At 46.7% G+C, this 27099-nt stretch overlaps 1 protein-coding gene across 1 annotated transcript in view; it reads left to right on the forward strand.

The window, feature by feature from the left end:
- The window catches only part of CYTH2 (cytohesin 2), a 55686-nt gene extending 29914 nt beyond the window's left edge, over positions 1-25772 (forward strand). Inside the window, exons 4-12 of the mRNA XM_075328731.1 lie at positions 3840-3958; positions 6012-6092; positions 13660-13772; positions 14664-14812; positions 18498-18609; positions 21194-21270; positions 21374-21445; positions 23104-23258; positions 25376-25772. Of these exons, the coding sequence (XP_075184846.1) occupies positions 3840-3958; positions 6012-6092; positions 13660-13772; positions 14664-14812; positions 18498-18609; positions 21194-21270; positions 21374-21445; positions 23104-23258; positions 25376-25481 (984 nt within the window). The 3' untranslated portion in view covers positions 25482-25772. The remainder of the gene's footprint in view (positions 1-3839; positions 3959-6011; positions 6093-13659; positions 13773-14663; positions 14813-18497; positions 18610-21193; positions 21271-21373; positions 21446-23103; positions 23259-25375) is intronic.
- Positions 25773-27099: the final 1327 nt, after the last annotated feature.

Raw genomic sequence — 27099 nt, forward strand, 5'->3', positions numbered from 1 at the left:
GATGGAATCCCTCCGCTCCGTCATCGCCTCAATATCCCAAGGAAATTTCCTTGCATCGATCGATATCAAGGAGGCTTATCTCCACGTACTTATTGCTCCAGAGCATCAGCGCTTCCTGCGCTTCGCCATCGGAGATGAACACCTGCAGTACGTGGCACTGCCGTTCGGCCTGGCGACAGCCCCACAGGTTTTCACCAAGGTCATGGCTGCAGTACTTGCGATCCTACACTCTCAGGGTCACTCGGTGATCCCTTACTTAGACGATCTGCTGGTCAAGGCTCCCTCTCAAGAGGCATGCCAGCACAGCCTCACCGCTACTCTGGATACTCTCCAGACTTTCGGGTGGATCATCAATTTTCCAAAGTCAAATCTGACACCGGCCCAATCGCTGACATATCTTGACATGGAGTTGTCATACCCTCTCAGCGATAGTGAAGCTTCCGCTGAACAAACACCGTTCACTACAGACGGGGGTGCAATCTCTAGGTCAGTCACTCCCCTTGAGGCACCCCACGCACTTCCTCGGGAAGATGGTGACAGCAATGGGGGCAGTCCCTTTCACGCAGTGTTCATCAGCGTGCTCTCCAAAGGGACTCCTACGCAAGGAGACAGGAAACCGACATTCCTCAACAGGAACGTCTCCCTCTCTCAGGCATACCACTTCATTGTCGAGGGGAAATTCCTTCCTTCTCCCATCCTGGGCAGTGGTCACGACGGACGTGAGTAGGTTTCAGTGGGGAGCAGTTTTTCTCCACCACAGGGCTCAAGGTACGTGGACTCACCATTGAGTCCTCGCTTCTGATCAATGTTCTGGAGATCAGAGCAGTGTATCTCGTCCTAAAAGCGTTCCAGCAGTGGCTGGAAGGCAAGAAGATCCGAATTCAGTCGGACAACTCCACAGCGGTGGCTTACAGTCCGGCGGCTTTTGCTGTGGATGGAAGCCACAGCCTCCACCATATCCGCAGTTCACATCCCAGGCGTGGAACACTTGGGAGCAGACTTTCTCAGTCGCCAGGACATGGACGCAGAGCAAGGGTCCCTTCACCAGGACGGGTTTCACGAGATATGTTGCCGCTAGGGCATGCCGGACGTCGACCTAATTGCGTTCCGGCACCACAATTAGGACGTTCATGGCACAGTCTCAAGATCCCAGAGCTATGGCGACAGACGCCTTAGTTCAACACTGGTCACAGTTTCAGCTTACTTACGTGCTCCCACCGTTGGCACTGTTGCCCAGAGTGTTACGCAAGATCACGGCAGACTGCCGCGGCTGCCGCCGCGTCATCCCCGTCGCTCCAGACTGGCCGAGGAGGTCGTGGTCCCGGATCTGTGGCATCTCACGGTCGGCCAACCGGGGGCACTGCCAGACCGACCAGAATTGCTGTCTCAAGGGCCGTTTTTTCCATCTGAATTCTGGGGCCCTCAACCTGGCTGTGTGGCCATTGAGTCCTGGATTCTAGCGTCTTCAGGATTATCTCAAGAAGCCATTGCCACTATGAGACAGGCTAGTAAACAAACGTCCGCCAAGGTCTAACCACAGGACGCGGAAAATATTCCTGTCGTGGTGCTCTGCTCAGGGTTTTTTTTTTTTTTTTTTTTCTCCCTGGCCATTTGCCTTGCCCCCCTCACTGTCCTTCCTTCAATTTGGACTGGAAAAGGGTTCGTCGCTCGACTCCCTTAAGGGACAAGTCTCAGCGCTCTCTGTGTTTTTTCCAGAAGCGCCTAGCCAGACTTCCACAGGTGCGCACGTTCCTGCAGGGGGTTTGTCACATCGTTCCTTTTTACAAGCGGCCGTTACAACCTTCGGATCTGAACAGGGTGCTGATGTTCTTCAGAAACCACCATTCGAGCCAATGAGAGATATTTCTCTCTCACGCCTTTCGCAGAAAGTGGTTTTTCTAGTACCAGTCACTTCACTTCGGAGAGTGTCTGAGCTAGCAGCGCTGTCATGCAAGGCCCCTTTCCTGGTTTTCACCAGGACAAGGTGGTTCTGCGTCCGGTTCCGGAATTTCTCCCTAAGGTGGTATCCCCCTTTCATCTCAATCAGGATATCTCCTTACCTTCTTTTTGTCCTCATCCAGTTCACCAATGTGAAAAGGATTTGCACTTGTTAGATCTGGTGAGAGCACTCAGACTCTACATTTCTCGTACGGCGCCCCTGCGCCGCTCGGATGCACTCTTTGTCCTTGTCGCTGGCCAGCGTAAAGGGTCACAGGCTTCCAAATCAACCTTCACTCGGTGGATCAAGGAGCCAATTTTCGAAGCCTACCGTTCGGCTGGGCTTCCGGTTCTCTCAGGGCTGAAGGCCCATTCTACCAGAGCCGTGGACGCGTCCTGGGCTTTGAGGCAGCAGGCTACGGCTCAGCAGGTGTGTCAGGCGGCTACCTGGTCGAGCCTGCACACTTTCACGAAACACTATCAGGTGCATACCTATGCTTCGGCGGATGCCAGCATAGGCAGACGTGTCCTTCAGGCGGCGGTTGCCCACCTGTAGGAAGGGGCCGTTTTTTCGGCTCTATTACGAGGTATTATTTTACCCACCCAGGGATTGCTTTTGGACATCCCAATTGTCTGGGTCTCCCAATAGAGCGACAAAGAAGAAGGGAATTTTGTTTACTTACCGTAAATTCCTTTTCTTCTAGCTCTAATTGGGAGACCCAGCACCCGCCCCTGTTTTTTTGTGTACACATGTTGTTCATGTTGAATGGTTTCAGTTCTCCGATATTCCTTCGGATTGAATCTACTTTAAACCAGTTTATAATTTTTTCCTCCTTCTTGCTTTTGCACCAAAACTGAGGATCCCGTGAGAGCACGGGGGGTGTATAGGCAGAAGGGGAGGGGCTTAACACTTTTAAGTGTAATACTTTGTGCAGCCTCCGGAGGCATAGCCTATACACCCAATTGTCTGGGTCTCCCAATTAGAGCTAGAAGAAAAGGAATTTACGGTAAGTAAACAAAATTCCCTTCTTCTGTGTTTTTTGTTTTTGTTAGTCAGCTTTTGAAGTTTTCCTGTAATAAGATTTAGGTGCACAGGGGCAGGATAGTGCCATAGTTCTTTGGCTTCTTCTCTGATTACTTGTGGTGTCCTTTTGTGAGCGACCTTCCTCCTATTTGTACGGTCCACAATACAGACAGCATTTCTGCAGATCACCCCGTGGTCTTCAATGAGATCTCTGCTCACTTAAATCTTAGAAGGACATCATTGATCAAAGATCTTAATCTGTGTATGTGCCACCATCTGCATATGTACCACCATCGGTGCCGTTTTATTGAAGACCGCCCAGAGATCAGTCTACGCATGGGCCACTCACATCAAGGACAGGGCCATCGTTCAACCAGCAACTTGTCGTAAAGACACCAGAGGCAGGCGGAGGTGCCGGGGCAGGAGCACAACACCCATCGCATGGTCTAGCACTTAAATCTTATTACCCGAAAGCTTCAAAGGCTGATTTACAAACAATCACAAAGCGGATTTCTTCACTAAAGTTATTGATTTATTCAGTATTACAGCCTAGCCGCCATCATGGTTATGGCTTTACTTTAGTATACAAAATCATACTGACAAGTTCTCGTAAAATTTCAGCACTAAGAACGCATAGAAAATGCAATTATCAGAGCAGAGTGCTATTGCATACTTTAGTGCAGACAGCAGGAAAACAAGCCAGGTTTTTGCAGTTGGGAACATGGCCTTAAGATTCTGTAGTTGACAGATTGTTAATCGCCTTCACTTTTCGAAAAGGACGTGGTTGACTTTGTCATGGTTTTAAGACCGTAAATACTTCCTTCTTGTTTTTGATGTAGTGAATATATATTTATTTATTTTTGTTCCTTATTTTTAGGGCATAGTCTTTCTCCAGGAGAATGAGTTATTGAGAAACACTGCAGAAGATATAGCACGCTTCTTGTACAAAGGAGAAGGGCTGAATAAGACCGCTATTGGGGACTACTTGGGAGAGAGGTAATCATTGGCTTTATGAAAACTCCAATATAATATTCTACAGTATAAATATTGGATTTACTCCATGAACCTACTGCTGTTGCCGACAGTTCTCATTTTTTTTTTTTTTCGTACTTTTTGTTTATACTTCCCTTTTTCCAAGCAAGGAAATTTTTTTTTCTATTATTTTTTATTAATAATATAATAATTATTTATTATTTCATTTATTTTCAATTTATTTTTCCATTTATTTTTCATTTTCTATTAATAGAAAATTAAAATAATGAAGTAATATATTTTCATTTAAAATATATATATATATATATATATATATATATATATATATATATATATATATATATATATATATATATATATATATATATATATATATATTTATCTATTACTTATTTTCATTGTTTATGTATTTACGTATTATATATTTTCATTTAGTATTTCATTTTTTTTCTATTTTCATTTTCACTTATTTTCATTGCTACATAATAAAATTATTTTCATGTAGTGTATTTTCATATTTATTAATAATAAACATTTGTACTTATTATTTCTTTGTCGCTCCATTGGGAGACCCAGACAATTGGGTGTATAGCTTCTGCCTCCGGAGGCCACACAAAGTTATTACACTTTAAAAAGTGTAACCCCTCCCCTCTGCTATACACCCTCCCGTGCATCACGGGCCCATCAGTTTTATGCTTTGTGTTGAAGGAGGCACACATTCACGCACGGTCGGCGCGGTAGTCCCGGCGGCCCCAAACACAGCGCAGCTGCTGCAGTGTCCGATCCACAGGCGCTCTATGCGCCGTCCCCAAGGGGACACAGAGTACCTCAGAGAAGCAGGGCCTGTCCCTGATGACATCCAGTCTCCTGTCCGTCAGGTTCCCACAGGGGCTGCGGAGGGAGCCCGGTCCCAGTGCCTGGTGACCGGCTAGGATCCCACTTCTCCCAGAGCCCCTAAGGGATGGGGAAGGAAAACTGCATGTGGCTCCAGCCTTTGTACCCGCAATGGGTACCTCAACCTTAACAGCACCGCCGACCAAAGTGGGGTGAGAAGGGAGCATGCCGGGGGCCCCGTGAGGGGCCCTCTTTTCTTCCATCCGATAAAGTCAGCAGCTGCTGCTGACTAAAATGTGGAGCTTGCGTGAATGTGTGCCTCCTTCAACACAAAGCATAAAACTGATGGGCCCGTGATGCACGGGAGGGTGTATAGGCAGAGGGGAGGGGTTACACTTTTTAAAGTGTAATACTTTGTGTGGCCTCCGGAGGCAGTAGCTATACACCCCAATTGTCTGGGTCTCCCAATAGGAGCTAGAAGAAAAGGAATTTACGGTAAGTAAACAAAATTCCCTTCTTTCATGTAGTATTTTCATTGTTTGTTATGTATTTGCAATAATAATTATTTATTTTTTTCAATCACTTTTTTTTTTTTTTTTTTTTTTGAGGGAGGGAGTGGTTTTTTAAAGAAATCGTTTTTAATTGCACACTTATGTGTATCAACCATATTTCTTTTGCTATATATGTTTTGTGGGGGAAGAGGTGACGTTCCGCTGGGCACGTTCACATGCAGTGATCACATCCCTGACAATGACTATGGTGGTGACGGTTCACTGCCGTCCAGATAATTGGAACCGAGCAACACAAGAATGGTGACATTACATCACATTTTAATTTAACTTCTTGTCATGCGATAGCAACTGCAAATTGGTAAAAAGATGTCACCAGTTTTGCCGCCCTCTGTGTAGCAGACTGGTGACAGGAATCCTGGTTACAACTGGTTTGCATGTAGGAGTTTGTGTAAAATCCCAGTTTTTCCATTGTCCTCCTTGTTCATGAGCTGCAGCTCTACTTGTCCTCTCGTTAGACGGTTTGTTCCCTATGCTATATATACAAAGAAAGATATATCAATCAGCGGCGGGGGAGGCCACCGCTCATGAATTCTGAGGACTCATCAGTGCATGCAGATAATGGTCAATACAGTTTTGCACAGCTAATCTTCATCTGTCACCCCCTTATTATCTTGCTTGACATCTGCTGACAGTGTTTGTTCTGTTTTTAGGGAGGATTTCAATATTTCTGTTCTTCACGCATTCGTGGATCTCCACGAATTTACAGATTTGAACCTTGTCCAAGCTCTCAGGTTGGTAAACTGTTATTAAAGGGGTGTTCCCATCTCCCAGATTCTATCCCAATATGTAGTAAGTGTAATAGCAAATACCTCCAATTAGAAATATAGTATAGCTCTCCTGATATAGCCATGTCTCCAGGGATGTGCATAGAAATCATTGGGCCCCATAGCAGAATTTCTATTTGGGTTCACCCCCCCCCCCTCCCCAAAAAAAAATATATATATATATATATTTGGCTGGGTCACAGAAGAGCATATGTCACAACTTTACAGCCTTACCAAGTAACTCCAAGTAACTTTTCCTCCTATTGAAGCCCCTTGGTTCCCCTTTTATTGCAGCCATAAAGTGTGATGCCAACAAAAGTGCCCCCCAAACACTGTATGATCCGCGACTGTAACCTCCTTCACAGTGCCCTCCTCACACAGAATTATAACCCTACTGTACCCCCCTTCAACTACCCAGCAATGATTGATGACCCCAACACCATAAGATCCCCAACTGCGACCCCCACACAGCCCTCCATGCATTATAATGGGCTACATACAGTATAATGGCCCTTACTATCCTCAGTAGTATAAAGGCACACACAGCCCTCTACACAGTAGGATAGACCGCACAGAAACCATCACGCTATAATTGCTTGCCCACAGTATAATGGCCGTCATATAACTCCAAAGTATAAAGGCTCCCTCATAGCTCTCCAAATATTATAATGGTCCCACAAAGCCTTCCATATGGTAATGGGCTTCACATAGTCCTCTATATAGTAATGGGCCCCACATAGTCCATATAGTATAATGCTTCCCCTTAGTTCTCCATACTGAATGGGCCCCACATAGTCCTCCATATCATCTAATGCACCCCATTATTCCTCTATATAGCATTATGCTGCCCCACATAGCAGCATATATCCCCACATAGTGTTATGCAGCTCCTCATAGTATTATAGACCCCAACATAGCATTATGTGCCCCCACCGTGTACTGAAAAAATACATACCTCTCCATGGTTCCCCGCTGCTACTCTGTTCGCCCGCTCTGTCTGTGCTATGTGCAGCTCAATACAGTGGCGCAGTAGTGACGTCACAGCTGTGCTGAGCTGTTGGAGCACAGACACAGGGGGAAAATGATGCCCTCCCATCTAATCATTGCTTTCAACTGTATCGGCAACGCACTTTTCAAAGTGTGATCCTGAGCGGGGGGGCTCTGTGCTGGCGCTGACACCACAGGCAGCCGCTGCCGGGCCCCATAGCAGTGGCGAGGCATGCCTCTATTGGTGGTATGCTACTGCATGTCTCTTCCCTCCTGTGCAGGGCATTGCATTAGCTTTGGGTATCCATGATTACGACCACAAACAAATAACAAACTGTCATCATATGAGTGGTAGTAACCATGGATACATAAGCTGCAATGCCCTGCACATGAGGTAAGTGACCTAGCTAATCAGGAGAACTATAGTGCATTTATAATTGGAGGTATTTGCTAATATTAATATTATTACACCTACTACATATTGGGATAGGATCTTGAAGATGAGATTACTCTTTTCTAAAGCTTATATACAGGCACTGGTACCGAGCTGCTTCTCTTCTTGTTGGTCGTGTGCAAAGAATCGGGAAGGTTACTGTGAAAGAGGAAGCGGTCATTAGACCACAGCACAAGCAAAAGTCTCATTCAGGAAACTGTAAACCCCGCAGTGGCCTTCTGATCATCCTGACTGCTCTCCCCCTACATGTATAGTATCGAGCTTGCTATAAAACGGACTCTCATATACCGCCTCTACTCTTTCAGCTGTGGCTTTGTGCATCTTCTTTTCAAGTAGGTGCAAGAAGCGGGTGAATCTGTTATGTTCTGATAGGCCTGACAAGTGACTAGTCAGGATAAGCCTACCCAACACCTTTTTGACAAGGTCACCAAGAAAGGAAGGCCGTTTGGGTGACATTGAATTCTCAGATTAAATATCTCACCAGAAATGAGGAAGATCTCAGTATAGTGTGCTCCTTCATATCACGTGTGCTGAAAAAAAAAAAAAACAACACGGTTTAGCCGGAGTATGAATAAAGTTACATGTGAAGCACTCTGATGTATGTATGTATGTATATATATATATATATATATATATATATATATGTATGTATATGTATATATATATATATATATATATATATATATATATATATATATATATATATATGTGTGTATATATATAATATATCTCTCTCTCTCTAATATTTTATATTTCTTTATCGTTCCTATGGGAGACCCAGACCATGGGTGTATAGCTTCTGCCTCCGGAGGACACACAAAGTACTACACTAAAAAGTGTAGCTCCTCCCTCTGAGCATATACACCCCCTGGATAACCAAATATAGCCAGTTCAATGCTTTGTGTTCAGGAGGCACAGATGCATTCTCATCTGATTTTTGGAAAGATTTTGAAGAAAAGCGGGTCCAAGCCTGGACTCCCGGCATGTCCCTTCTCACCCCACTGTGTCGGCGGTGTTGTTAAGGTTGATTTCAGGGCTGGAGCCTTACATGCCGCGCTCCTTCACCATCCCTCGGGCTCTGGCTTGAAGTGGGAGCCAGCACGGTTCTCCCTGCCTTGCAGGAGACCGGTCTCCATCCGCAGCCCTTCAGGATCCTGCCGGACGGAGCACTCATCCCTCAGGGACCTGGCCCTGCGTCTCACAAGCTAAGTATCTGAGACGTTATTGTCGGGGGGTCCCTTGTACTTTATTGTTTGGGAGAGTGTGCTGTGTATCTATTCTGCCATTTCCGGCCGGTTCTCTGGTTTTCACCTGAGAACCGCGCCGATGGTGCCTGCGCGCCGGCCGCATCGTTAAATTTAGGCCCCGGCTTCGCCTGAGGCCTAGTTTCGATTTCACTGCCCCTGCATGTCAATCATGCAGAGGGACAGTGCGGCTCCGCCCAGCGGCCGTTCGGCACAGGGGAGGGACACTCCTCTCTGAGAAAATATTCCCTCCCCTGTATATCTCCTTGGCCCTCCGGATCCCGCTCTTAGAGTAGGCCCCGCCCCCTCTCCTCGCTCTGGCGCCATTTTATCAGCGTTCTCATCGATCGGCGCTGGCTGCAGTATCTCTCTGGGGGTCCGGCTGTGGTATCTGGAGGGCACACAAACTGTCTGGTAAGCCACAACCTCCGGTTGTGGACCTGCTTATATACTCTCTGGGGGTCATTCTGGCTCAGAGCCCACACTTCAGCAGCATGTCTCACACGAGGAGCAAGGCTGCAAGGCTGTACTCAATATGCACTGCATGTAAGCTCGTACTGCCTGAACCGAGCACATATCCACATTGTGATGCCTGCTCTAACATGGTGGTGCCTCAGCCTGGAGTCTCATCCCCAGTGGTCCCTCCAGCTGCTCCGGCTCCGGTGGCTGAACCCCCGGCTTGGGTAGAATCCTTCTCTATCTCCCAGTCTTTTGCCGACTCCATGGGACAGCTGTCCCGGACTCTGCTCAGCAGAGCCCACAGAGGATTCTTCATCTGGTCCCAGACCCCGTCCTCCTAAAAGGAGACGCAGGGTTCCCTCTCCTTCCTCGTCCCGCGGCTCTGATTCACGAGCTGACTCGCAGGACGAGGAGGATGCCTTTACTGGGGGCTCGGACGCTACCTCCATGTGCCCCATTGATCTGTCCGAAGGTGACGCAGATGTTAGGGATTTGATTGCGTCCATTAATTCTGTACTGGACCTCAATCCGCCAGTATTAGAGGAGCAACCCTCTCTGGCAGAAAAGCACCAGTTTACCTTGCCTAAGAGAACGAGGAGTGTGTTCTTTAACCACTCCAGTTTTCAGGCCACTGTGACCAAGCCTAGGGCCTGTCCTGACAAACGCTTCCCAAAGCGTGGTTCTGATGACCGTTTTCCCTTTCCACCAGAGGTGGTCAAGGAGTGGGCTCATTCACCAAAGGTAGACCCTCCGGTGTCTAGACTCTCAAGCCCGGACAGTTGTATCAGTGGCTGATGGCACCTCACTTAAGGATTCCACTGACCGCCAGGTTGACCTTCTGGCCAAATCTGTATGAGGCGGCAGGGGCCTCGTTCTCCCCATCTTTTGCAGCAGTGTGGGCTCTCAAAGCCATCTCTGCTTCTCTAGAGGAGATGCATTCCCTCACCAGGGACTCTATGCCCGAAATGGTTGCCTTAACTTCTCAGGCTTCAGCCTTTTCATCCTATGCCATGTCTGCCATGCTGGAGGCTTCTCACCGCACTGCGGTGGCTTCGGCTAATTCCCTCGCTATCCGCAGGATCTTGTGGCTTCGAGAGTGGAAGGCAGACGCTTCTTCAAAGAAGTACCTTGCTGGGCTCCCATTTGCTGGGTCCAGGCTGTTCGGTGAACAACTGGATGAAATTGTTAAGGAAGCTACTGGCGGGAAGAGTACTTCCTTGCCACAAACTAAAACCAGGAAACCTGTCCAGGGCAGGAACCAGTCGAGGTTTCGTTCCTTTCGTTCCTCCAACTGGTCGTCCTCTAAGCCCTCGGCCTCGTCCACTAACTCAGCCAAGGACCAAAAACCCAACTGGCGCACGAAGCCGCGTCCTCAGAAGACCGCAGGAGCTGCTGCCACTAAGGCAGCCTCCTCTTGACTATCTGGCCGCGCCAGCAACGTCCTTGGTTGGTGGCAGGCTCTCCCACTTTGGCGACGTGTGGTTTCAATACGTCTCCGATCAGTGGGTGCAGGATATAATCTCCCACGGCTACAGGATAGAATTCTCTTCCAGCCCGCCAAACAGATTTTTTCTCTCAACTCCCCCCTGCTCCAAGGCCGCCGCCTTCTCTCAGGCCGTGGCATCCTGGCAGGCCAACGGAGTAATTGTACCGGTTCCCGCCCGGGAACGGTTCAGAGGTTTCTACTCAAATCTCTTCCTAGTCCCCAAAAAGGACGGTTCCTTCCGGCCCATCCTGGATCTCAAGCTTCTCAACAAGCATGTTCAGGTGCGGCATTTTCGCATGGAGTCTCTGCGATCAGTCATTGCCTCAATGACCCAAGGAGATTTCCTAGCATCCATCAACATCAGAGATGCCTATCTGCATGTGCCAATTGCAGTTTTACACCAGCGTTGGCTACGTTTTGCAATCTGAGAGGAACATTTCCAATTCGTGGCTCTCCCCTTCGGGTTAGCCACGGCCCCTCGAGTATTCACCAAGGTCATGGTGGCAGTGGTTGCGGTTCTGCACCTCCAAGGGTTGGCAGTGATTCCTTACCTGGACGACCTTCTAGTCAAGGCTTCATCCAGTGCAGACTGTCAGCGGAGTGTCTCGCTCTCTCTCGCCACTCTAGTCCAATTCGGGTGGCTTGTCAATCTGCCCAAGTCCACTCTGACTCCGACCCAGAAGCTCACGTACCTAGGGATGCAATTCGAGACTCTGCCGGCACTTGTGAAGCTGCCCTTAGTCAAACAGGAGTCCCTCCATCTGGCGGTGCGCTCTTTGCGGAGGCCCCGCCGTCATTCCATCAGGCACCTAATGCAGGTGCTGGGTCAGATGGTGGCGTCAATGGAAGCGGTTCCCTTTGCCCAGTTCCATCTGCGTCCTCTGCAGCTGGACATTCTCCGCTGTTGGGACAAGCGGACTTCCTCCTTGCACAGGTTTGTGGCTCTGTCGCCACAGACCAGGGGCTCCCTTCAGTGGTGGCTTCGGCCCCTCTCTCTGTCTCAGGGACGCTCCTTCCTGGCCCCGTCCTGGGTGATCCTCACCACGGATGCCAGTCTATCCGGCTGGGGAGCAGTATATCTCCACCACAGAGCGCAGGGCACTTGGACTCCGTCCGAATCAGCCCTCTCGATCAATGTGCTGGAAATCAGAGCTGTGCTTCTAGCTCTCTTAGCCTTTCACCACCTGTTGGCGGGCAAGCACAATCGAGTCCAGTCAGACAACGCGACAGCGGTTGCCTACATCAATCACCAGGGCGGGACACGCAGCCGCCTGGCAATGTTGGAGGTTCAACGCATCCTTCAGTGGACGGAGGACTCAAAGTCCACCATATCCGCAGTCCACATCCCAGGCGTGGAAAACTGGGAGGCAGATTATCTCTCTTGCCCAGAGTCCTGCGCAAGATCAGAATGGAGGGCCATCGGGTCATCTTCATTGCTCCAGACTGGCCCAGGCGAGCTTGGTACCCAGACCTGCTCCATCTGTCCGTAGAGGTGCCGTGGCATCTCCCGGACCGTCCAGACCTTCTCTCACAAGGTCCGTTTTTCCGCCAGAATTCTGCGGCTCTCAGATTGACGGCGTGGCTCTTGAGTCCTGGATCTTGACGACTTCTGGTATCCCTCCTGAAGTCATCTCCACTATGACTCGGGCTCGACCAAAATATATCACAGGACCTGGAGAATTTTCCTGTCCTGGTGTCGCTCTTCCGGCCATGCTCCTTGGCCTTTTTCCTTGCCGACCCTCCTGTCCTTTCTACAGTCCGGTCTGCAGCTAGGACTATCCCTCAATTCCCTCAAGGGACAGGTCTCTGCTCTCAGTGTTGTTCCAGCGGCGTATCGCCCGGCTGGCTCAGGTGCGCACCTTCATGCAGGGCGCATCTCACATCAGACAAGGTGGTTCTCCGTCCGACTCCGGACTTTCTCCCTAAGGTGGTTTCTCCTTTCCACCTTAACCGGGACATTTCCCTGCCTTCCTTTTGTCCGGCTCCTGTTCATCGCTTTGAAAAAGCGTTGCATACTCTGGATCTGGTGCGGGCGCTCCGGATCTATGTGTCTCGCACCGCTGTTCTTAGGCGGTGCACCTCTCTTTTTGTGCTGACCACAGGTCGGCGTAAGGGCCTCTCGGCTTCTAAGCCGACCCTAGCTCGTTGGATTAGGTCGGCCATTTCCGATGCCTACCAGTGTACTCAAGTGCCTCCCCCGCCGGGGATCAAGGCACACTCGACCAGAGCTGTCAGTGCCTCTTGGGCTTTCAGGCACCAGACTACGGCTCAGCAGGTCTGTCTGGCTGCCACTTGGACTAGTCTGCATACCTTTTCGAAGCACTACCAAGTGCATGCTCATGCTTCGGCAGATGCGAGCTTGGGCAGACGCATCCTTCAGGCTGCTGTCGCCCATTTGTGAAGTTAGGTTTCGCCTACCTCTCAGTTTTCTGTTTATTCCCACCCATGGACTGCTTTGAGACGTCCCATGGTCTGGGTCTCCCATAGGAACGATAAAGAAAAAGAGAATTTTGTTTACTTACCGTAAATTCTTTTTCTTATAGTTCCGTATTGGGAGACCCAGCACCCTCCCTGTTGCCTGTTGGCAGTTTCTTGTTCCGCGTGTTATCACCGGCTGTTGTTGTAGACAGAGGCTCCGGTTGTTCCGGTTCTTGCTCTATCTCTACTTGTGGGTGGCTATTCTCCTTCAGCTTTTGCACTAAACTGGCTATATTTGGTTATCCAGGGGGTGTATATGCTCAGAGGGAGGAGCTACACTTTTTAGTGTAGTACTTTGTGTGTCCTCCGGAGGCAGAAGCTATACACCCATGGTCTGGGTCTCCCAATACGGAACTATAAGAAAAAGAATTTACGGTAAGTAAACAAAATTCTCTTTATTTTATTTTTCCCCCCTCATACGTTCAGGCAATTTCTGTGGAGTTTCCGTCTGCCAGGAGAAGCTCAGAAGATTGATCGCATGATGGAAGCTTTTGCTCAGAGATATTGTATGTGTAATCCGGGGGTGTTCCAGTCCACAGGTATGGAGATTTTGATTCCATTTCTATATAGAATATGGAAATCTTTAATTGCTGTTCACATAAGATGACTGGCGTCTTGATCTTGTATAGAAAACAGAATAAAGATGTCAGTATCCGTTGTTTTTTCTTTGTCGTGTTTTTTTTTTTTTTTTAACTATTTATCAAAATAAGGTGTAATAGTTCATACTATGTGGGTCTTAATGAATGCTACAGGCACAAATTCCGGCTTAGTTAGTGACTGACAGCAGCATCTAAATTATGTGATCAATGGTGCGCAGAAGCCTGAATGTTTTGGGGGAAAAAACATTTTGGAGACTTTTTTTTTTTTTTTTTTTTTTTTTTTTTATCACTTCAAATATCAAAAATTACACATTTGGCATCACCATAGTCATACTGATTTGAAAAATCATGTTGCCAAATCCTTTTTCCAACACCATGAACGCCGCCGCCAAAAAAAAATATCGTTCTACAAAGTACTAGCTCCATACATCTGTGTTGATTTGAAAACACAAAAAAATGTTATGGTGGAAAAAAATATTGGTAAGATGCTTAATTTTTCCATTTAAACCCTTTCTTGACATATGACAGTTGCACGATATGCAGGGTCCCTGACTTTTATGCGGGCTCACATATTTCCTGGCAGATGATGGCTGAATTAATCAGCCATCATCTGCCTCTTATCAGCCATGGGTGGAGCAGAGATTTGCCCCAGCTGTATAGAAGTACTACCATATCACCTGATATGAACAGGGTTGCAGGGTATATTAGTACCATTCCTTTAGTCTATTGACATTGAGTCATAGTAATTTGTGGTAACCCTGCGCATGATGCCACCTGACCCTGACATGAGACTTGTCCTCTATTTATTTTCCTCTTCTTTCTCCTGCATAGACACTTGCTACGTCTTGTCTTTTGCGGTCATCATGCTGAACACGAGTCTGCATAATCCCAATGTTCGAGACAAGCCCAGCGTTGAAAGATTCATCTCTATGAACAGGGGCATTAATGACGGCGGAGACCTCCCCGAGGAACTGCTCCGGGTAAGACACTCGTTACCTTTCAATATTCACTCTGGTTCTCGTTATAAAGTCTTTAAAGGGAACCTGTCACTAGAGTCATGCTGCTCCAACCCAGGAGGGGCGTAAATCAGTCCAGGCAGCTATGATTTACCCTGAAACGCGCTAGTCAGATAGCCAGTTCACTTTAATTACACTGTCAGCTGATCCGGGTACCACAAGCCTCAGATGCCCAAAAAATATTGCAACTAGTTAGGTCAGAGATGTACAGATGAAATATTCCTGCACATTTCTTATACATTTCAGGGGAGCTGGCGGGTTCTCTACTTCTCATTCTATCTACATTTGTGGAGACTCCATTTTTTTAGAACTTTCCATACTGCTGTTCCTCTGATATTCCTCCTGGAAATGTATAAGTTTTTGGAATGGGTTTAACCCTTATAAAGGGAATCTGTCAGCAAGTTTTTGCTATGTAACCAGTGGACCGCATGCTGTAGGGGGTTAAAAAAAAAAATCCACTATGCCTCTCATCAGGCTGTGTGCTGTTTACTTAAACTAAAGGCTTTATCACTTAGTGATGATCATTGCTAGGACTACAATCTCACACGCAGAGCAGTCTGGCACACCCCCTTTCTGTGATTGACATCTCACTTTCAATGTACAGTCTCTGTACATAGCCTGGTGTGGGCAGGGGCAGCTCTCGGCTCTGCTAAATCTAAAACGTCTGACTATATCAGAACAGCTGCAGCCAGTAATCTTAAGTGATACATCGTTTGATTCAGGGTCTCTTTCAAGAGAATCTGTCAACAGGTTTTTGCCCCCTAATTTAAGAGCTGCATAAAGTAGGGGCAGAGATCCTGATTCCAGCGATGTGTCACTTACTGAGCTGCTTAGTGTAGCTTTTTATAAAATCACTGTTCAAGCAGCAGTAGATAATCATTAGAGGACTACTTGGCGTGCTGCAGGTAGTCCAGCACATTCATTAGCTCTGTATAACTGCTAGATCTGCTGCAGAGAAACATTGATTTTATCAAAATGATAGCAAACAGCTTAGTAAGTGATACATCGCTGGAATCAGGGTCTCTGCCTCTGCATTATGCTGCTCTCATATGGGGGAGCAAAAACCTGGTGACAGATTCTCTTTAAATGGGAGGATTGCCTTCCAGTTACTTCATGTGTTCAATACTTTTTCCCTGTGTCATTTCTCATTATTACAACTAACTAAATGTATGGACATCTATGGTTGGATTTGTTTGCCTGTGTGGATTGGATGGGTTGTTACTGACTTGGGTATTGGACACTTCACCAATTTTCTATTTCACCCTTCGGTTTATAATACGCACCCCAAATTCAGAGCAAAAAAAGTGAAAGAAAATAAAATGGGCTTTGTCTTATAATCTGGTGGTGGCTTAGGCCGCTTTCACACTACTTTTTTTTTAACGCAAAAGCGGATCCAGTGCCAATGCGTTTTCATTTCAATGCATTTGCAATGGACTCGCGTCAACATGCGTTCACCTGCGTTTGCGTGCGTTATAGTGAGGATCCAGCGACTTGCAGTTTTTTAACATTTTTCAAAAATGCTACTTGTAGCGTTTTTGAGCTGCGGCCAAATACTGCAAATTGCTGGATCCTGACTATAATGCACACAAACGCATGTGAACGCTGCATGCTGATAGACAGGATCCTGCTTGCTCTACTGAGCATGCCCAGAACCCAGCCTCGCGTGATCAGTCTCTCTCTCCCCCTCCCTCTCTGTCTCTCCCCACCTCCCTCTCTCCCCTCCCTCTCCTCTCTCTCCCGCCTGAGAGCTGCAGACACTCGTAACCAAGATAAATATCGGGTAACCAAGTAAAGCGCTTCTCTTAGTTACCCGATGTTTACGTTTGTTACGTGTGCAGGGAGACCGGCTCCTAGCATCTGCAGACGCTCGTAACAAAGATAAATATCGGGTTTCCAAGCAAGTTACCCGATGTTTAGCTTGCTTACGAGCCGGCTCCCAGTCTATCACGTTCAGTTCCACTGACTCCCGATCACTTGACTCCAATGCCCGCCCATAAACTTAAAGTGACAGGATCCTGCAAAATATGCAGGATGCGTTTGCATGCGTTTCTTTGCTGTAAAAGCAGGAGCCGCTTTTGCAGCAAAAAAACGTTCATGGCGCATGTTAAAAAAACGTAGTGTGAAAGCAGCCTTACCGGAGTGGTCAGCTGCAGTGGTGGAGTGGAGTCACAGGAAGCAGAGGCGATGGGTGTCCCAGAAACTGTAGGCTGTGCTGGGGCTCGGGCTGCAGCGGGCAGTGAAGGCTTCAAAGAAATGGCGCCATCTCCTTTGTGCAAGCGCCACTTCTGGGTGCAGTTTTCATGGAGACCAATGGATCGGAGGCGGCGATGTGCAGATAAAAGCTTGAGCTGAGGGCTCAATCTGCGCACGCCCCTACTCCGGGCTGCATTATTTGAAGTCGCCCGCCGCCCCAGCACTGGCCGCCGCAGGCCCCGCACAGCCGCCGCCCCAGCACTGGCCGCCGCAGGCCCCGCACAGCCGCCGCCCCAGCACTGGCCGCGCCCCAGCATTCCTCCAGCTTCTTGCGACCCCTCTCCACCACCCCGGTAAGCTACATTCAGATTGTCAGACACATCTCACTTTCCTCCCACATTTTTGGGAGGAAAAGTGCATCTTATAATCCGAAATATACGGTGTATAATGTATGTATATGTGTGTATGTATGTATGTATGTATGTGTATATATATGTATATATATATATATATATATATATATATATATATATATATATATATATATATATATATATATATATATATATATATATATATATATATATATATATATATATATATATATATATTTATATTTATATTTATATTTATATCATATGTGATGTAGTCTGTGGCCATAAGAGAGATGCCCCTTTATAAGACAAACAGAATGAGCTCGCTGGTGAATTCACGGTTGACCTATTCTGCAGCCAGCAATAGACAGTGCAACAGAGACTACAAAAGGAGAAATGGTACATAATTTTTAATGAAACACAGTTGCAAAAAGTGATTTTTGGCAATAATACGTGAATTAAAGTTTAAAAAAAATCAATTAAAATATGACCTTAAAGTCAGACCAACCCCCTTTCCGTTGACTTCTGAGGCCTCCATTGCGCTGTATTCACACATCGGTTCTCCATAGGTGAGGTAAGGCAGCTTCTCTATATAGTATTTGTCCAGCAATAAATATGTAGAAAAGACGCAGCACTTCTGGGGCTATGGGCGCTCTGGTAGGATCAGTTAGCAAGACATAGAGAAACCCTCCAATGGCGCCATGTATCACTGCTCCTGCGCCAGTGGCCACGTAGTCTTTTCCCAGCAATACATGAGCTGATGAAGGTCTGAATGAGAGTGAAACGTTTGCAGTCTGTACTTGGATTGCTAATATACCATCAAGTACATCACTTATTGTCACCTCATTGTGGCGGTGTCTATATCTTTCTTATTATAGCAATAAACATGGATGGCGCAGTCCTGCACCGGTGTTAGATCTGTAGTAATCTGCAGAGTGCGCTCTTCTTCCATTGTTTCACCTGGTTGAGCCTCACCGTTATGACCTGCACTCTGGGATGAGGGGTGCAGTAATCACTGGTTTAACACTTTAATGCCCATCAAGTTCATGGTTTCAATCATTTTATTTTTTTTTTTATTCTAGAACTTGTATGATAGCATCAGAAATGAGCCATTTAAGATCCCAGAGGACGATGGGAACGACCTGACACACACCTTCTTCAATCCCGACCGAGAAGGCTGGCTTCTTAAATTGGGTAAGACCTTTTCCAGTGTCCGGTGCATTGACAGCCTCATCTGAATTGGTTCTGTATTCTCCGGCATCTTCTATTGCTATCCTACCCTATCCCACTGGAGCCCGGTAATCTGCTCTGCTCTCCAAATCTGAAGGCCGTGCACTGCAGCGCTCTGCTTATACGGTGCTGGGGAATAATAGCTGCACGGGGGGGGGGTACTGCATCCTCGGGGTGGGGGGTGAATGACTTTGGGAACACAACATTAAAATTTCCCCAAATTTTTACATTTGAGCTGTTGCATTTTAAGTTGCTGGACGCCCAGGCACAGCCGCTCTCTTTGCATGGCTCCTGACAGTCGAGGTTTCGCCAGGTTTCCTCACTTTATCACTGGCCTCCAGGATGTGTTTGTGCCTCGATTTCCACCTTTTCGTTTATGTAACTTATTTTTCCTTTTCTCTTTCTCCTGACTCGCCCGCCTGCCTGACCTCTCCTCTTCTCCTCATGTATCCCTCTCTGTCTTTGTCCCCCACTTTTTTCTTTCTTTTTTTTGTTTTTTCTCCTCTATACCTTGTGTGCTCGGCCGCTGATGACACTTGCTCTCCGTCTTCTCACAATAACTCCCCAGGAGGTAGGTAGAGCTCAGCGTTTCTTCTTCCGTCATCATAGTTGTGTGTTTAGAAGAACTGTGCGTACAGCAATCATCCGATGATCACATGTTTTATTTTATATACCTGACAGGGGGTCCATCGTTTTAACTAAGCCTGTAGTATCATTATAGTCAAGAACTTACGGCATTGTTCACATGGACAGTCAGCCCTCTCGTCACTGAGAGTGTCCTACTTAGATTAAAAGTGAGCGCTCTAGAGCTTCTTGTTTGGAAGTAATGGGGGTCTCGTAGGAGACAAATACTTGGGGTCCTTTTTTAGGAATTATACATAGGTAATCCAATTAGTCTATATCTATAAATCACTTCTGTGCCATGTCCGTGCCCTATTAGAGCACATGGACCTCATCAATTAGGGTCCCCCAGTCACCTCTACGAGCCCAAATGGCTATTATTGGCAGCACATCTACTCATGTAAACCTGGGATGTGCTGCAGAGATGATGCATGCTTTATGGAAATGGAGAGTTCGTATTCCCGATCCTTCTGTCCTACTCGACTAGCATCAAATTAAAGGCAAGTTTACAATGTAAGGCCTCTTTAAAATTAGAAACCTTGCAATTTTCGCACTGGAAACTGAAGCTAACCCCCCCCCCCCCCCTCCCTTCGACAGACTCTTATTTTGGTGTTTTCAGCAGTCTCACTGTGAGAGGCAGGATTAAAATGACATGTAACGCACTCCAATCACAATAGGTGAAGTCACAGCTGACCCCGCCCCCCACAGTGTTTTTTGCACACGCACATTAGATGCTTCAATACAAAAGTTGGGAACTGTTCATTGCGGCTAATGTACATGTGCGATTTCCTGGTGTCTTTAAAAAAAAAAAAAAAAAAAAAAGCCCCGGTGGCCAGTGTGAAAATTGCAAGATTTCCTTTTTATGTTTAAGATTTTTTTAATAAAGGTTTTGATATGGGAATTAGTAATGGTACATTAAAAAAATAATTTATCGCAAAAATCTGACTTTTTACAATAGGTAATTCTCTGACACATTCTCTTTAAATGACCCACTGTTAACCTGTCTGCAAAATGCCGTCTCCATACTAATTATGCAGTGGTGCAATAAAGCAGGGCACCTGCCAGACCCACACTTCTTCACAACCAAGCCTGTAGCTTTATGGTTCCAATTCCAGTCTACCCATCCCCATATAAGCTGGAAGAATAGCCGCTTAGTTTTGGTGATGACTCCTTTTTAGTTTTTGCACTTTTTTTGTTTTTATTTGCTTCCATGTGGACTAATTTACACTCAGTATAACAACCAATGACTAAAGTAGTTGTTCACATCTCATTCCATTAATGTGTTAATTTTCTCCTAGGATTACCAATCAAATTTTATTTATTTATTTATTTTTTTTTTAAGCCTCATTCAGACGTCTGTTGGGTTTTTGGGGTTTTTTTTGCGACTTTTTTGCTTCTTGTGTCTAAAATTACTCCGAGGACTGGGACGTAGTTGTGCCACATTAGGCAATTTTTTAAAAAGTCGCGAAAAAAAATCTAGAAAATGCTTCACTCTACCCGAAAAAACGGGAAAAACAAAACAAGCGAGCGCGTATAAAAAAAACCCTTAAGAACCAAGGCGTACAGGCAATGCTGATTTACGACCTATATGTATAATATAATCCTTAGATTCTAGAAATGCAACTTTTGTGAAATGTCAATTTTTTTTTTTTTTTCACTTTAGTCCTTCACTGGAGAAAGATTTCAGCCGATCTTTTAAATTTGGCCCAAAAAACAAACAAACCATGGCCTATATCCATGAAAATGGGACGTCTGAATGAGGCCTTGCTTGTTCCTCCATCAGTTCATTGACTGTAGACGTTCCGATTATTCTAGGTGTTTTCTGTGGTTTTCTTTGGACGCCTGTGTGATGTCGGCTTGGTGAATAATTGCTTAGTTTAAGGATCTACACAGTCCTCCCCAATAATTCCCACTCCCCCCTTTACAGGTGGCCGGGTAAAAACATGGAAAAGGCGCTGGTTCATCCTCACTGACAACTGTCTGTATTATTTTGAGTACACCACGGTAAGATCATGTCCTGTTTTTGCAATATTCATTTTTTAACTTCAGACATGTGGGGGGATAAAAACAATATAAATATAATTTTTGACCCATTATTCTTACTTAGGATAAAGAGCCAAGAGGTATTATCCCTCTGGAGAACCTCAGCATCCGTGAAGTTGAAGATCCCAGGAAACCGGTATGTCGTGGCTCCACTTGCGCGCATCACTCACTTTCTTTTCTCAGTTTGCTGTTCATGTCATTTAGAATCCTAAGGCTATGTGCCCACAGTGCATTTTTGCGCGTTTTTGGGTGTGTTTTTTGGGCTCAAAACGGCATGACTTTGCTTCCCCAGCAAAGTCTGAGTTTTCACCTTTTGCTGGCCTCCGCACACAACTTTTTTTTTTTTTTTTTTTTTTTTGCTGCCTTTTTGAGCTGAAAAAACACAACGGTTACTTACCGGTAGCCGGTTTTTCCCCTCACCCATGACAGCACCACGTGAGAGAGGGATCCGCCCAGCAAGGACAGGAAACCATTCTGAATAAAAGGACGGTACTTCTCCCTTTCGTCAGTTGATTACCGAGAATGAGAGGACCTCCAACAATCGTTAGAACTTACTCCACCACCACTAAACACCCACAAGCACACCGAAAAAGTGCACACCAAGGATGAGAAAGGGAGGGAATATAAGGGTGCTGTCATGGATTCTGGAAAAAACGGCTACCGGTAAGTAACCGTTGTGTTTTCCCCTCACCCATGACAGCACCACGTGAGAGATTTCCAGAGAAACCCATTTAGGGAGGGACCACCGCCTCAAGCACCCGTCAACCAAACGAAAGAGCAGCCGAGGAGGATAGGTCCAACCGATAGTGCCGGAAAAAAGTAGATTGTGAGGACCAGGTAGCGGCCCTACAAATTTGTTCAATAGATACCTGTGCACGTTCAGCCCAGGAGGTAGACACCGCTCTGGTGGAATGGGCCCGGATGTTCTCCGGCTCTCAGAACAGGGGTCTCCCATCAAGGACAGGAAACCAACTGACGAAGGGGAGAAGTACCGCCCTTTTATTCAGAATGGTTTCCTGTCCTTGCTGGGCGGATCCCTCTCTCACGTGGTGCTGTCATGGGTGAGGGGAAAAATGGTAATTTCAATTCTTTTCTGCATTTTCCACCCATGCAACGTATTGAAATACGTTTTTTCCGCAGGTGCGCTTTTAGCGACCAAAAACGCTGCATCTTTGTGGTCACAAAAAAGGCAACGTGCAGAAATAGCCTTATTGCATCCATTGTAAATCTGTACTGATTTGCAGCTATCACCAATCTTATTCCCTCACCAAGGGCTCGCTTTAGGATGTTTCAACTATGAGTATTTTGTGTGTTTTTGAAGTGCATCATTATGAGCCACTTGACTAAATTAGGTTTTCAATTGCAGTTTTTGCTGGAATTGTAATATGCAGCTGTAAATGGTGTACCAATTAATCATCTTGCAAACTAGATCTGTTCTCCAGTAGGTCTAATGCTTTTGGTTGATCATGCGTGGTGGCATCTAACAACCCTTTGTACCACGTTTCCCTGAAAATAAGCCCTAGCAGGAATTTTCAGACGTTGTCTTCGGCGTAAGGCTTAAAAATAAGCCCTTCCCCAAAAATAAGCCCTAGTATCGCTTCAATAATGAAGTGTCCATGCAGCTAAAAAAGTAAAAGAATACTGCAGGACACTTCATTAAACAAAGAAGACAGCCCCAAAAGAGAGAAGACCCCGCAATCGTTCTCACCATGCAGACGTCCGGACGTCTGTGAAGTATGACTCTCCTGGGAAGTGAGGGTGTGCCCAATGTAATTCTTTGCTTCTCCGTTTCAGAACTGCTTTGAGCTTTATATACCAAACAACAAGGGCCAACTAATCAAAGCGTGCAAAACGGAGGCGGACGGGAGAGTGGTGGAAGGCAACCATAATGTCTACAGAATCTCTGCCCCAACTCCAGAGGAGAAAGAAGAATGGATCAAATCTATAAAGTAAGGACTCCTCGTATATGTATAGTATTGTACAAGCTTCTAATAAATAATAATTTTATTCATTTATATAGCGCCATTAATTCCACAGCGCTTTACATACATTGGCCACACTATCCCCATTGGGGCTCACAATCTAGAGTCCCTATCTGTATGTGTTTGGAGTGTGGGAGGAAACCGGAGAACCCGGAGGAAACCCACACAAACACGGGGAGAACATACAAACTCCTTGCAGATGGTGTCCTTGGTGGGATTTGAACCCAGGACCCCAACGCATGAAGCAGAGAACATGTGGCTCCACCACATACTTTACTTCTACATCATGGCTTACTGGAGTTCTTTTGCCCCTGGTGAAACGGCCTATACGAAAAATGAACAGAAGGTTCATGTGGTTAAGATTAGTTACCTCATTAGTAAATGTGGAGAGCTGCCAGGGACTGTCATCGGAACTTCAATTATTCTTTAGTTTTAATTATTTGTTCTTCTGTTTACAATCAGTGTATTACCAACAGGAGTTCATCACTAAAGGACTAGCTGTCTTGTGCCTCCTGGTCCAACCATGCAACCATCACTGATTAGCATCTCCCTGTCACTAGACCATGGGCACAGAAAGCTGTGCTGTGGGCATGTGATACCTCAATAATTGAGCTCTGCTTGATCTGCAGCAGAGAAAATTGTGACTTTCATTAGTTCTGCGCCCTGTATACGAAGCTGGAATCGGGGTCTTTGTATCCATTCTATAGTCCTGTCAATTTGCATAACAAAAACCTGTTGACCGATTCCCTTTAAGGCCTAGTTCACAGAGGTGTCTTTTTTTTTGTTTTGTTTTTTTTTTTCTTTGGTTCATGTGTGCACAGACTAGTGTACAACTATAGCGGGCAACTCCTGCATCTGTACGCAGAGCCTCACGCGGGTCCACACACAGTCACTCCTTCAATTTGTGGATTTGACTAGTCTGACAAATCCAACACCCATGTGAACTTGTCCTTAGGATAATCTAAAACAGGTATTGGTGAGATTGGTAACTACCTCAGGTCCCTTCTTCATGTTGCTGAAGTGATCAGCTGATCTTGCACAAGTGATGTTGTGGTCAGGACGATATTTTCCAAAAAAATTGGTCTCCTCTATAGGAAAACTGTGTAGGGGCGAAGTTGGGGAGGCAAGGAAGCCTTGGTGAGGGAGGAGTTGGGGAGGTGAGGACACCTTGGTAAGGGAGGGAGGCGAGGACACCTTGGTGAGGGAGGGATGGGAGTAGTTGGGGAGGCGAGGACGCCTTGGTGAGAGAGGGAGGGGAGGAGTTGGGGAGGCGAGGACGCCTTGGTGAGGGAGGGAAGGACTTGGGGAGGCGGGGACGCCTTGGTGAGGGAGGGAGGGGAGGAGATGGGGAGGTGAGGGAGGGAGGTGAGGGAGTTGTTGGGGAGGCGGGGACGCCTCGGTGAGGGAGTTGTTGGGGAGGCGGGGACGCCTCGGTGAGGGAGTTGTTGGGGAGGCGGGGACGCCTCGGTGAGGGAGTTGTTGGGGAGGCGGGGACGCCTCGGTGAGGGAGTTGTTGGGGAGGCGGGGACGCCCCGGTGAGGGAGTTGTTGGGGAGGCGGGGACGCCTCGGTGAGGGAGTTGTTGGGGAGGCGGGGACGCCTCGGTGAGGGAGTTGTTGGGGAGGCGGGGACGCCTCGGTGAGGGAGTTGTTGGGGAGGCGGGGACGCCTCGGTGAGGGAGTTGTTGGGGAGGCGGGGACGCCTCGGTGAGGGAGTTGTTGGGGAGGCGGGGACGCCTCGGTGAGGGAGTTGTTGGGGAGGCGGGGACGCCTCGGTGAGGGAGTTGTTGGGGAGGCGGGGACGCCTCGGTGAGGGAGTTGTTGGGGAGGCGGGGACGCCTCGGTGAGGGAGTTGTTGGGGAGGCGGGGACGCCTCGGTGAGGGAGTTGTTGGGGAGGCGGGGACGCCTCGGTGAGGGAGTTGTTGGGGAGGCGGGGACCATAGCAGCTTACAAGGACATTCTGCCATTTACAGTAGCTACATTTCACCTGATTTTTCATTTTTGGGGTGCAGTTGTGTATTGCTTGTTTCGCACATGGTAAACTGAGTGAAATCCTCTAACCTGCCTTGTCCCTCTCCTCCGTAGGGCTGCGGTGAGTGTGGACCCCTTCTATGAGATGTTAGCTGCCAGGAAGAAAAGGATTTCAGTCAAGAAAAAACAGATGCAACAGCAGGAAGAAGAGCAGTCTTAGAGGACTTGTCGTTCTGGAACCGAGCCTCTCCTGGCTGGCGATCACTTCTGAGCACTCCATTGCCAAATGAGGATGGTGACGATTGCCGCTGCTCATGGGTAGCATACGATGGAAACACAGAACTGGTTTGCCCTGGGTGCCTAGTATACTAGAGCATAGCCGGACTTATAGCCGCCGACATTTCAAGCCTGCCCTTAGTGGCGCCTCTAGGGGTTGGTTCACTGAGTATGGCTGCATCGAGGACTCTGGTCGTTTTGGATTTTTTTTTTTTTTTAATAATTTAACTCTAAACCTATTAGACAGACATGTGGTGTGAAAAAGCAATACGACCCAAATCCGTTCCATTGCACAAAGTCAGACTCACTTTTTTTTGTTTTGTTTCTTGATAACCAGCTCTTAACAGAAACCTTTCATTTTTTTCAATTTTTTTTTTTTTTTTTTTTTTATTTACCAAAGGGGACTATAACCTGTTCCTATTGATGGGAATGCTCCACAAGGCTCCTCGATAGCTCTGCTTGCTCCTTGACTTGGCGGTGTATCGTCCATGAGCAAAAACTGACCCTGAAAAAGAATCTTGGTTTCTTCTTGTACTTTTAGTACCTAAACTTTTTAACATTTAATTTCATAGATCAATAGTTCATAAGCAACTTTGTAATATGTGTGATCAGAGAAATCTGCTTCTTTCACTCTAAGTTCATGGGGAAAATCTGTGTTCGGTGAAGACAAATTTTCCCATTGCTGAGATGATTGTTGGTGCTTATATAACTCTATAGGGGGAAACTGACATACTACTGAAAGGACCGTTACAATTCTCCATAGAAACTTATGGGCACCAACTGTCATCTACTTCAGTATTGTAATAACTTGTAATCACTGATGACAGATTTTACTTGTGAACAGAGATGTAATAAGAAGACACTCAGTTTTGGCTGTAGACAATGATGGCACGTTGTCCCCTAGATTCTGGTATAATGCACACTGTGCTAGTGTTGAAATTGCCGTTCCCATATATATATAGGTTACCAAATCTACCATCCAATCTGTGGCGGGCAGAAGGCTCCTCACTGCTCTATAGTGGCAGAGAGAGGGGACACTATTTCTGAATGAATTGACCTATTCCCCCATGCAGGTCCCTTACTAATACTTGGTTCCCCGCTGGTCTCTGCTTCTTATTGTCTAAACAGATATGTAATTCAGCCAATCATTGGCTGCAGATGTGACACTCCTCCAACAGTGATTGGCTGATCAAGAAGTAGAGACCATCAAGGGCACAGGTAAGAATCGGAACCGGAGCTCTGGGTGAGGACAAAAAGAAGTCTGAGCCCTTGTAGCAATCCTTATCATACTGTACAACTCCTATATCTGGCTCCCAACACAACCCACAATATTAATTACAGCACTGATATACTAGATTATTCCTAATTACACAAATACGGCCCGCTGTTTGTTATGGGAAATCATGTGAAATAATGATACAAGCACAGCATGGCTCCCTGCTAGGACAGGGTAGAAGCGGGATAATCAGATGGATGACGACCTCCATATTCACGCTGTGTTGTGTGAATCTCTATTTCTCATCTACAGTTATCGTTTTTGGAGCCATGTTACATGACATGAG

Source organism: Anomaloglossus baeobatrachus, chromosome 11 (genome assembly GCF_048569485.1).
Source record: "Anomaloglossus baeobatrachus isolate aAnoBae1 chromosome 11, aAnoBae1.hap1, whole genome shotgun sequence".
NCBI lineage: Eukaryota > Metazoa > Chordata > Amphibia > Anura > Aromobatidae > Anomaloglossus > Anomaloglossus baeobatrachus.